At 37.8% G+C, this 12,241-nt stretch overlaps 3 protein-coding genes and 1 long non-coding RNA gene across 5 annotated transcripts; 2 read left to right on the forward strand and 2 right to left on the reverse strand.

The window, feature by feature from the left end:
- Window positions 1-1,279: 1,279 nt before the first annotated feature.
- Window positions 1,280-8,907, forward strand: LOC145736387 (lipase member K-like). Its single transcript, XM_081990806.1, has 12 exons — window positions 1,280-1,494; window positions 1,548-1,743; window positions 1,956-2,070; window positions 2,961-3,209; window positions 4,168-4,321; window positions 4,376-4,600; window positions 4,655-4,694; window positions 6,647-6,805; window positions 7,624-7,815; window positions 7,874-7,934; window positions 7,986-8,116; window positions 8,173-8,907. Exons 1-12 carry the CDS (start codon window positions 1,321-1,323, stop codon window positions 8,469-8,471), a joined length of 1,995 nt encoding a protein of 664 aa, XP_081846932.1. The 5' UTR covers window positions 1,280-1,320; the 3' UTR covers window positions 8,472-8,907.
- LOC145736394 (uncharacterized) lies at window positions 2,570-3,914 on the reverse strand. Its single transcript, XR_014179919.1, has 2 exons — window positions 3,751-3,914; window positions 2,570-3,221 (listed from the first exon to the last, which is right to left on the reverse strand). It is a non-coding gene; the product is annotated as an uncharacterized LOC145736394 (long non-coding RNA).
- On the reverse strand, window positions 8,462-9,883 carry LOC145736372 (uncharacterized). The gene is made up of 2 exons (XM_081990785.1): window positions 9,144-9,883; window positions 8,462-9,093 (listed from the first exon to the last, which is right to left on the reverse strand). The coding sequence occupies exons 1-2, from the start codon at window positions 9,519-9,521 to the stop codon at window positions 8,554-8,556; spliced, it is 918 nt and encodes a 305-aa protein (XP_081846911.1). The 5' UTR covers window positions 9,522-9,883; the 3' UTR covers window positions 8,462-8,553.
- LOC145736371 (protein FAM151A) lies at window positions 9,481-12,202 on the forward strand. 2 transcript variants are annotated; one of them, XM_081990784.1, is made up of 4 exons: window positions 9,481-9,499; window positions 11,098-11,280; window positions 11,333-11,583; window positions 11,634-12,202. In XM_081990784.1, exons 2-4 carry the CDS (start codon window positions 11,121-11,123, stop codon window positions 12,153-12,155), a joined length of 933 nt encoding a protein of 310 aa, XP_081846910.1. In that variant the 5' UTR covers window positions 9,481-9,499; window positions 11,098-11,120; the 3' UTR covers window positions 12,156-12,202. The 2 variants fall into 2 exon arrangements, with proteins under 2 accessions (XP_081846910.1, XP_081846909.1); XM_081990783.1 differs by lacking the exon at window positions 9,481-9,499 and adding an exon at window positions 10,624-10,789.
- The last annotated feature ends 39 nt before the right edge of the window (window positions 12,203-12,241 follow it).

A 12,241-nucleotide genomic window follows, 5' to 3' on the forward strand; every position in this document is an offset into this window, starting at 1 on the left:
ACCAATTCGGCCTAAAAAGTGTTAAAAAACTTGCAAAAAATCATCTTTTTTCGAAAAGGTTTTATCGTTTCATACTCCCTGTATGCATTGTTGTTCTTCGTTGTTTTTGATACTGGCACGGCAGGTAGCAGGTAAAATTTGGCGTAGAAAGTAAAACAGGGTGATCATTAACTTTATATCAAGAAAGTTAAGAACAAAAGAAGTATTTTTATAAGTGAATTGTTCAAAGTGACCTCCATTTGAAGCCAAACAGTATATTCCAAACAATCATAAAATGCCCTTTTGACGTTCAAAAGATGTCGGGTCGTGATGCAGTCAAAATATGTCACTTTACCTGCTACCTGCCCTGCCAGTATCAAAAACAACAAGGAACAACAATGCATACAGGGAGTATGAAAGGATAAAATCTTTTCGAAAAAAAATTATTTTTTTGCAGTTTTAAATCACTTTTTAGACCAAATTGGTAGACTTACTTAAGCTTCAGGGTACTAAAGACACACCCGTCAAGTTTTATACTTGTAGTTCCAAAATAACATGGTCTAACATGGGCTTAAAAATTTAACACGTAAAATCCTATGTTGCGCGTTAAAAAAAACGCACTGTATAGCAAATGAAATGTAATTTATATTGATGAAGAAAAAATATTGATTGTCATAGGGAAAGCCAATACATAATAAATATTGAGTTAAAAAAGCAATTAATTTAAACAATCTGTTATTAATTAACAATAGTAGGTAATTGCTACCCTAATATCATCTTAATCTGGTGCTTTAATTGATAATTACGTAATCAATAAATTGCTACTTGTACTCTGGTATTCTTAAAATTTAAAACTATACAAAGTACAGTGTAAATTAATCAATTAAGCACAATAGAACATGGCTTAACTATAGTTGAATTTAATGAATTATTAATGCATTTTCATTGAAATTAATTTTAAGGCGGAAGGTTACTAGCAAAATAAACAAGTTTTAAGGACATTATTACAGTAAATACAACTTCAAAAATTACGTTTATTGCTAACACAGTGTCGGGTTTAGATTTAATGTCATGGAAAGAAGAAATGCAACCGCAGTAGTAATATATGTAAATAGTAGTCAAATCCAGGTCCGGACTGTTTGAAAATTGTACAAACCTGACTAGGGTGGTCAAAAAAGGCAAACACGAGTACGGTCCTGCAGGAATCGGGTTAAAAAACGGTGCGGTACAAGTATTTTTGTTGGGGCGAAATTTATATCAAGACTAGTCAAGGTCTCGCAGCCCAGACCATGGTACATTTTCGCCCAGTACCATTTACCCATTTACTAAATGGTCTGAAACATGATCCGCGCTTTGGTGGGTGCCACCGTTCTGTTGGTGGTACTATACGCGTCCGGAAGTACCATCGCGTTGCCCAGCGACCGGGAAAACAACGTTTGTCCCACTTTTGACGACTATTACACCGTTAAAAATAATTCGAGGTGTTGGTACGATCCTAGTGCCGAATATGTGGCAGTAAGTATTATCAAAATAAAAACATTTCCAAAAAACTTACTTTCTTTGTATAGCCGGAAATTATGACAGTTTTGGGCTACCCTGTAGAAACTTACAAGGTGGTCACGAGAGACGGTTACATCCTGACTATGTATCGAATACCAAATGATGGTAGTAAGAACCCTGATGCGAAGAAACACCCTGTATACATGCAACATGGACTGGTTGCCACTAGCAACAACTTTCTGGCCCTCCAAAGGGACTCATTAGGTGAGTCAGTTTACCTGCTGGTTAGGCTCAATTTAGTATTAGTAAATCAGGCCTTAACCATGGATTTTCCAGAGGTAAAATTAATTAATCATTGTTAATTACGCGGTTATTGTAATGGGTTTTCCTCCTTCGGGGCGATACCAGATTCCTACTATTAACATTGCAGGCAACTTTCAAATCATGTATTTTTTCATGTTTTCGATGACGTAAAGCGTTCGTATTGTGGGAGGCCGGCTACGACGTGTGGTTGGGCAACTACAGGGGCACTTTTCCGTCACAACAACACGTCAACTTAACCACCAGAGATCAAGAATTTTGGGCCACAAGGTATATTACATTACAAGCCTAATAGTTCGGTTTTAAGTCTTGTCACGTGACAGGACTGATTATTTACGATTTACGGTCACGTGATATTTTAACGACGCTTGTTAGGCCTACTTGATGTTAAATGTCTCGATATTCAACTGTTTTTCTCTCCTAACAGTATTGATTGACTTTTGACCACTCCCGTAAGTCCTCTATTTTTGATTTTAGCAAAAAACTACAAAATTTTGTAAATAGTTAAGTCTATTTTATTTTTAGATAGTCCATTAGTATACAGGGTGTCTTAAATTTGAGTAAGAAACCAAAGTAGAAACAGTTGAACATTGATATAGGCATTATACAGGGTATCCGGATGTCTAGAGCTCGATTTTTGAAAAAAGATTAATGGCAAAAATCGTATTTTGATATCTTGTCAGTTTGTGGCGCTAGAGGGCGTTTTTCAAATGTAGACATGCTTTTCCTATCTAGCAGGGAACACCCTGTACATCAAATAGACTTAGAATTTAATAAAGTATAGTTTATTACGCATATTCGGAACCCCCGGTATGTAATAAACTACCTGAAAATAAAGTAAATAAAATAATAGTTGCAATAGTTACTAAAATACGGAAATTTCGAAATTATACATAGTAAAACGGAGAAAGATTAGAAACTAATAAGCCAAACAAAGATGGCGACAAATTACATAAGTGACATGTGTCAGTATCACACAAACTCTTGACGTCCTCCCAGAGTAGGTCACATGACATTTTTATTAGAGAAACAAAACTGACAACAACCTAAACTAGGGATAAGGAACAAATGTCAGAACGATTACATTCTCACTAACACATGTCTTTGTCTAGTCCATTGGTTTCCAATGTTTTCCTTTTCTGATTATGTCGATTTTTCAGCATGGACGATGTGGCTTTAATAGATTTACCTGCCATGTTCCATACAATTTTAAGTCATTCGGAACCCGACAGTCAAATCATTTATATAGGCCATTCGTTGGGTACCACTTTTGCCTTGATGTACGGATCGGAGTTTCCTGATGAGGCCAAGAGTATCATCAAAATGTTTGTGTTGCTCTGTCCCGCCTACACTCTAACGCATATGATTTCGCCGTATCGTTGGTTTGCTCCTTACGGAAATTGGGTGATCGTAAGTTTATGCTATTAATTAAAAATGAGTTGACAAAATCAGTGAAAGCATTTCTCTAACCGGTTTAAAACAGAAAAAAAAAGTACTTTCAGGGTGCATTATTATTACAACATTCCGGTATAGTGAAGGTCGCAAAAAGTCAATACTCGCTCGAATTACTATTGAATTAACATTCTCTTTACTATCACTTTACGTGGAATTGCATGTATGCAGTTTACCCAGGACTAGCGGCGGTGACGTAATAATTGTCGTTCCTTGTCTATTAGTCGTGAACCGATCGAGACGGAATTTCATTAACGTATGTTATTTAACCAATCGTTCAAATCGGGGTTGGCGCTGTCCGCGACGCCATTTAAAAATTCATAATTTTGGTTGTTTGACGTTTGTTGACAATGCAACTTAAATTTATCGATTCGGTTATTATTTTGTGTGTTGTATTTGTGGTTTTCATATTTTCGGTGACCGAAAATGTGTAAACAGTACAGTGAGGGCAAACAACGGCTGTTTTATGTGACATATAGACGATTGGTTGCTGCTTACCTTACTTTGCGGGTTTACCATCAAAAAAATAACACACACACACACACAGTCCAGAATCACTACCACCACCAGCCAGCACAATTTAAATAAAGTAATTTTTACGCGTAACTAAGGACACTAATTTAATTTTTCCGCTCCCGTTTGTATTTTGCTTTTCACCGGCTTCGTAACCTCATTTTTATGAGTCTTGTCAAATTAGTAAACAACTGAAGCACTGTCAATGTCAATTGTCAATCAATATGTTTCTGTCCTTTGCTAACATTAAAAACACACTGATGCCATGTTGCCGAGTGTTCTCGTAAAATTGATAGACAAAACAACTTTAGTGAATTTCAATATGACGTCACCATTTATTGCGTCACTGCCACTGGGATGGAGAATATGTAATCTAATAAATGTTTGTTTTTTTTTTCAACATGACACCGTGGCTGATTTGAGATTGGAACGTATAATATCCGAAGCTGCTGAATTAGGCAGGTTTACCGCACCCTGTATGGAATCCCCGCCTTTAATGCGACTCTGCATGCAATTGTACAATTTATTCTACGGGCCTAAGGCTGATTTCGGTCCTGTAAGTACTCACTCTAGTTTTCAACTCTGTTGTAATTTGAGTTGGTAAACGCAGGAAATCATTCCGGTTTACTTCAGACAGCTACCAGGCGGCACTTCAATCAGAATTTTGAACCACGCCGCCGATTTGGTACTCGGTAATTTCCGGAAGTACAACTATTTGCCGGAAGAAAACTTACGGAAGTACGGCACGCCGGAAGCGCCCCTTTTTGACGTTTCCCGCATCGAAGTTCCTACCTACATTGTGTATAGTTCGCAGGACTGGGCGACACCCGAAGCCGTAAAACCTTTTTCCGTCACGAAAATATCGGAACTGAAAAACGCTCTTTTTTAGGATGCCTGGCATTTGTTTAGGAATTTGAACCCGAAAGCCCGTCACGGTATTAGAAAAATCAGTTTACACAACTTTAACCACATTGACTTTGTCATGGGACGGAATGCGAGAAAAGTCGTTTACGACCCTTTAGTCAGGGTGATTAATAAGGCGGTAAGGCCTTAAACACTTTAGAACCTCTTCAAAGGGGACGTTGTATTACACAGAGTTACCATAATTAAATTGTATTAGAATAAAGCTTATTTTCTACTCCTACAGTTTGTCACTGATTTTTGACAGCAAAACATTGGGCACATTCGGTTTAACGCTCCATGGAGCGGGCAGAGCGTTTTTGACGTCACGATGACGTGATTTAGCAAAACCATAGTTTGACCAAGTGTCAAATTACGTCATTGTGACGTCAAAAAAGCTCGGCTCACTTCATGGAGCGTAAAAACAAATGCGGCCATAACTGGCACATTTTGACTGATAAATTACAAATACTGTGTTTCTGGCAGTTCAAATTTTAACATCGTTTTTCTCCCTGACTGTACCAAATTTTGTAATATTTTTTCAGGTAATTGAATAGGAAATTTAATGAGAATTCCAAAAATGTCCTTAAAACAGTCATTTTCTCACTATAAGTGGATTTTATAGGCTATTTTCTTCCTAACTGTTCTTTCAAACAGTTTTTACTCTGACACCACTTTTCTCCAAGACTTTAGCTGATTTAGTAGTGTTTTTTATGTCATTAGATAGGAAATTTAATGAGGATTCCAAAAATGTGCCTAAAAACATATTTCGGTCACTCCAAGTGGGTTTTACAAGCGATTTTGTCCCTGACTGTCCTTAACAGTATTCACTGATTTGAAAATTTGTTGCACCAAACAGCTTTTCCAAAAAATAACTCGAAAACGATGAAAGTTGCAAGAGACCAAAAATGTTTCTAATCAACAACTTAACACTGTAAACTTGCAGGACCGTTTTTGCTTCCAGTATACAGGGTCTGCATCAAAGTTATGATTGACTGTTTTTGGTCACCCTGTGCGCAATTTTTCACATAGAATTTTTTGCTTAACACCACTGGAAAAGAGGTTAATTTGAGTGGTTCAACCACCCCGAACTCCCAAAAATAATCGAGTTACAGGGTGTTCAAATTTCAAACCACAAAGTTACAAAAAAATTGAAAGAGACCAAAAATGTTATTTACAATATTACCCTTATTGTACAATATACAATTTTTTGGCAAATAATTTATTGCAGTCAGCTGTTTATTAGCACTGACCTAGTAAAAAAATCACTCATATATTGGCTATATAAAATTTGCCGCTATGTTTGTATATAAGGCGTAAAGTCAATGTTTTGCCTTACGGCTACAGGATTTCTCCGTTTACCCGGAACCTTTAAAAAGTTTCTTTGGTTTGTTCCTGATGGTCACAAACCTTTTGAAACTCTTTAAAAAGTGTTGATTGTAGTGTACAATACCACCATCTTCTCTAAACTAAGTTACTGTGGTTATAATTATTAATCACAGTTGTTTTAGAAATATTTTATTAGAACTTTTCTAATCGTCCTTGTAAAGGAGGAAGGTGCAGAAGAATCAGGGTCATTGGTACCGCGTATTAAGTCGATGAACGTCGTTGGTACCAAAAGGAAGTCAAGTTCAACGTTAAAACCGTTTCGGGCACAGTCAAATCCTACTCGCATGCGATTTGTAACGGAAAAATGGGCCATAAGTTACTATGGCTGTACGTGGTGTGTATCATCCCGTCTGTCCTAGCTGCCGGTAAATTTGTACCCAAATGGAAGAAACAGGTCCTAATATACAATTTTTTGGAAAATTTGTTGGAAATTGAAAATTTGCATTTATATAGGCGTGCGAATTACCGTCCTCTCACAGTGAACACTCTCACTACATTTGTTCGGACGATGGGGAAGTGAAATGCCTCCCAGGCTGGAATGGAGACTTGTGCGACGTTCCCAAATGCCGTTCAGGATGTGACCCCATGCAAGGGTACTGCACTAGACCCGGTGAATGCTTATGCAAACTGGGTTACTACGGCAACAAGTGCAACAAATGCATCCCGTTGCCAGGGTGCCAGCATGGATACTGCAACACCAGTTTTGAGTGCAAATGTCATGAAGGTTGGGATGGATTATTTTGCTCTGAACGTAAGTTTTACATACTTAACAGGAAATGTGCGTATAATTTGTGATTGAAGAGAAGAGAATTGAATTTTCTGTAAAAATCTGATTTACTACCAAGAGTGCAGAAGATAAATACACTTTTCTTGACAATTGGCGAATGCGTAAATTGTTAAGAAAATTAAAACGCTCCTTCCCATAAAATATAAATAAAAGCAGTAAATAAGTGAGTAAGTAAGTATAGTAAGTGTTATGTAGTGTCTACTGTCTAAATTTTTAAACCAGTCTTCACAGAGTTAAGAAAATGTGTATTGACAGACGCTTCTGACAGTACAAAATGGCTGCTAGAGGCTTCTGGCACGTTAAAACCAGTTTAAAAAGGTCTCAGAGATTTCCTAAGGTCTTACGTGGTTTGGTTGACAAACCAAAACTCATTATACAGCTTGCTTTCCGTTTTCCATAAATAAATATATTCTCTAACTCCGGTACTGTTGCAGAAATCGTAAGAACCATTATTAAACCACGTTTTAAGCATCCGCGATGACGTCACACAATCACTCAACGTTCACAATGTAATTTGATTTGACAGTGTACAAAACCATTGAGTAGAAGATTGGTTTATAGAAGGGAAGATGTGTATTGCCAGACGCTTCTGACAGTACAAAATGGCTGTTAGAGGCTTCTGGCACTTACAGGTTGGACAAAAAAAGCAGCTTTCAGCTTGCTGCTTTTTCTTGACCAATTATATCTCTATATACCTTGTTGGTTGGTAGGCAACCATATATACTCGAACAACCAAGTTGCCTACACGTTAATTGTACTAGTAATGTCTGTGTAATTTGTAGCAATTTGCCGTCAAGAATGCCACCCCGCCCGTGGTTACTGCACTGCACCTGGAGAGTGCAAATGCAGACTGGGATGGTCGGGTAGAACTTGTCGCGAATGTCAAGTTCTTCCAGGTTGTGTTCATGGATACTGCGAAAAACCTTTAGAGTGCAAATGTTACCCTGGTTACACTGGAATTTTGTGTCAAATACGTAAATTTTAAAACCGACAAAATACTACGTACTTTTATTTAATAAGTATATTTTACAGCCATTTGTTCTAAATCGTGTCACAAGGAGAGAGGCTACTGTCGTAAACCTGGGGAATGCAGGTGAGTGTATTGTATTTGTAATTGGTTGGTTTCACAGGGAAGAAATTTCAGGTGTAAGGTTGGTTGGTGGGGCAAAAACTGCGAAAAATGCTTCCCGTACCCGGGATGCGTGAATGGCACGTGCAATCGCCCGTGGGAGTGCAACTGTCAAAAAGGTTGGGGAGGCATGTTGTGCAACGAACGTAACTATGCAACCCACACAACACCATCAGAGAGAAATGTCACTGTATATTTATAGAGTTGACGTATTGCGAGGAAAATCCGGATACCTGTCAAAACGGGGCCAAGTGCGTGTCAGTGCCGCACGATGAAGGCGCCTACAGATGTCTCTGTCGGGAAGGAACGTACGGAAGAAATTGTGAAGGGTCCGATTTCCCTTTAGCAGTGATGAAACCCGCCAGAACTAACACAACCACCACCCAAAGACCTAATATTGAACTAACAACCACAGCCAAACCAGAAAAGGTGGCTCTGGTTTTCGCTCAACACGTCAACGCCACACAAAACGGGAAAAATTACACTGACAATGAGCCTTAAGAATGTTATTTATTTTTTATTATTATTAAAATATTTTCAATCACCCTTAACAAGTATTATAATAAAAAAAAAATTACAATAACTAGTAGGAGTCATCTAAAGGTTCTATAGTCACAGAAGACCTATATGGCTTCCTCCTGCTATAATTTGATCTCCTTAACCTAACCTCATCAGGATATTCAATCATTGGTGTAAACTGAGTATAGTTGTACTGCTGAGGAACTGGTTTGGGACGACCACCATAAATTAAGGCTAAAACAAAACTGAAAGTTCCGTACACAGTTCTCCTCAGCAGATCCAAACATCTGAGTGTAATTGGTGTAAAAGCCTTAACAAGTCCAGAAAACTCTCTCATAAGTTTAAGTAAAAATTCTAATAAATATTTCATTAAATTAATTGCCCCAGCCACTATAGTGCTTAAAAGCAGAGACAAAAATATCACAGAGTGTTTTATATTGCTTAGAGTAAAAGTTTCTGTCAAAAATTGGCTTGTGTTGGTGCTTATTTGTTGTGACACATTCTGCAACACTGCAGTAGGCGGTTCAGCCAATAATGGGGGTGCAGTCACTTGTGGTGGATCAGAACAAGTTACAGAACGTATCACTTCCAGTTTGACTCTAACCTAAAAGGTGAGTTTTAGTTTTTTGGTGATGTTTGAAATTTGACTCTCACCTCCTTAGTTGAACAGTGTACCGATTTGACCTGAAACCAGTACGAGCCGAACACTTCAACAGGCAGAACCACCCATAAACAGTAACCCACTGGGGCCCCAATTGCTGTAGGCTCAGTGATTCCAAGCCAAGGTAAAAAATCACTTAATTCGCGTTGTGCTTTGTCTTTTACCGTCAACAGGTTTTCGATGAATTGTTTCTCGTCCGAATGCACCTTAACCACGTCCCGGTAAGCGTTGAGGGGCTGCACAAACCGTTTTTCCACGTATGTGCCCATAAAAAGTTGAGTTTTCAACATACGTTTCGAGAATGTTTTCAGATAGTCCAGGCCGGAGAGGGAAGTGTGGGGATCAGCAGGTAATTCCAAAATTTTTGTCATTTTATGCTTTTAAGCTATTTTTGATATTAGAATTATTGTTATTATTGTGAATGTTTATAAAGTTATCTAGTAAATGTCAGTCAAATGTTAATTTTTCAAATGACAGATGATAGGTTAGGTTAGGGTGTCCTTTGTTAGCGACGTAGTAAAAAGAGAGAGAAATACTACGCACTAAAATCTATGGCGGCCATGAATTTGAAGATCCTATAGTTCGTTCCATAAACAATGTTCATCCACAAATTTCTCGAAAATTAGTGTCACGTGACCGATGTTAAATTCAATTCAATGACAATATCTTTATAGCCATGTGTGACGTCAAATTTGCATTTACAGACTTCTAAAACACACTTTCCTCTCCAAATCCTGAAAATTTCCGATTTTCCCTCACTAGGTTTACACAGGGTGAACATTATTTTGAACTATTGTTTTCGACTATTGTTTTAAAATTACCATGTTGCCTATCACCCACACTTTCTATAGTTTTGACACTTGGATTGGGACAGTATTGCCAATAATTGTCTCAAATCCTTAAATATTAGAAAAGTTGTCATTATTAAGGGTAAAAACAGTTTTTTTTTTAATGTTATTAAATTGTCAGCGTGGTACACCTAAAAAATACTTTTTTAGTGCAAAAATTGGATTTACTACCAGGAGCTTAGAAGTAAGCAGGAGGTAAATAAATTTTTGCTCTCCTAATACAAAATTCAATTTTCTGCAAAAATTGCCATTTTCTGTAAGAATAATATTTACAAGCATCCACGATGACGTCACACGATCACTCAACGCTCACAATGTAATTTGATTTGACAGTGGCACTGAACTAAACCATTGAGTAGAAGATTGGTTTACAGAAGGGCTTTACAAACAAATTTACTTGTTGAACTGCTCAGTAATCTCTGTTTTTCGTCATTTTATCACCACTAAATAAACCCAGATTAGACTGTAATTTACACAATGATCTTTAGTGGAACGGAATAAATAAAACACTTAAAAGCAGCAGTGTTGACACTTTTCCTTACCTGTATTAAAGTAAGTAATTTCGCTAGTTACAATATAAACAGGACAATGTGGCAACTGCTACACAAATCTAGAAATTCCGATTTATTATATAAACACTGCGGAGTAATTGAAGTTCAATTGATTCAATAAATATGATTTTACCTTCAGATTTCAGGTGATCAATACTTTGCTAGTTAATTTTTGCCTGTTAAGTTTGGTAGTGCTGGATGTAAACATAGCGTTCAAATTAAATAAATTTTTCTGTTAATGTAAGTACTAATTAGATTGGTTATTGTCAACACGTGGTTCATTTATACTGAAACATCATCTTCTTGACAATTAACTGGCTACAGTTTTTATGTCCTAGAGAGTAAATACTAATTAGCATGGTTGGCATTCGTGGCGCAATAAACAGATAGGGATATTGGAAATCTGCACGTATTAATATCCATCGATGTTTGCATAAAAATTCAACCACCTGTTAGAGGTTCTTATCAATGTTTGTTAATGGGAGCATATCATTTTTTTTGGCCTTCTATTGCGTCGTTATTTGGCTGTACAGCGTGTTCTATTGCAGAGGTCTAGACATTCCTTAGTACAATGGCTTTGGCAAGATTTGTGTTAATTTGCATGGGCATTATGACGGTGCGCGGAGTGAACGTCGAGGATTTCTTCCCGGATATCAAACAGAATTTAACGAAAATCACTTGGGAGCACGCGGTCAATAATGCGTCCTTCCTGGCGTCCGCCTTGGAAAATGGTACACTTTCAACTTGACAGGTGGGGTAGTTTAAATAATTAGTTGTTTCCAGAGGGTGTTAATATGATTGAAGCGGATATTGTGCTGGGAACTCTCGTTAATTCAACCGACACTACTAGTGTACCAGTTATGGGTCATCCTCCTGACAATACATCAGATTTGTCCCTAGAAGTGTTTTTGACAGAAGTGTCAAACTACAACTTGGACTCGAACCACAGCGCCACAAAAAAAGGTGTTAAACTTGACTTTAAAAGCATTAAAGCGTTTGAAGCGTCCCTTGAAATTGTCCGCAGCTTTGACAATGTCAGTTTACTATAAACAAATTGTCCTGGGAACTAAAAATTGAATTTCAGGACACTTTTCCGATTTGGATCAATGCGGACATCCTGGAAGGACCAAACACCACAGACACCACCCCGGTAAACGCCACTCGATTTCTGAGCGGTGCCTCAGACTTTGAAAATTCCACTTTGTCGATCGGTTGGACCACCACCTCCGAAGGAGCGTACACCCAAGACAATGCGGACGAAATGCTGGCAGTAATCCAGGAAAACGATGTGAAACAGAACATTACATTTCCAGTTAGGGCGTGTCTGGCCGCTAAAAGTATCGACGTTTTGGTGAATTTGACTGCGGCAGTTGCCAACTCCACTCTGACCATTTGGCAGTCCAACGAGAGTGACGAGGTGGACGTGGATGACTTACGAGAGTTGATCCAGAAGATTGGATTGAATAAAACTTACATTGACGTTCCCGTCAGCCTTTTGAACCAGTTACATTTGGATGATTTGTCTGGTGGAGGGTCGAAATGCATGACGGGAAGTTTGTGGTTTGTTTGCCTTGTGGCTTTACTTATAGGATTCAGAAATGTCTAGTTTTAAAGTTACGGTCACCTGTATAATTATATTTTACCTAATTACCAGATATTTCTTTTTTTTTGTTAAACCAAACCCAAAAAAAA

The sequence above is a fragment of the Ips typographus genome, linkage group LG12 (assembly GCF_016097725.1).
Source record: "Ips typographus isolate SLU linkage group LG12, UJ_Ityp_2.0, whole genome shotgun sequence".
Taxonomy (NCBI): domain Eukaryota; kingdom Metazoa; phylum Arthropoda; class Insecta; order Coleoptera; family Curculionidae; genus Ips; species Ips typographus.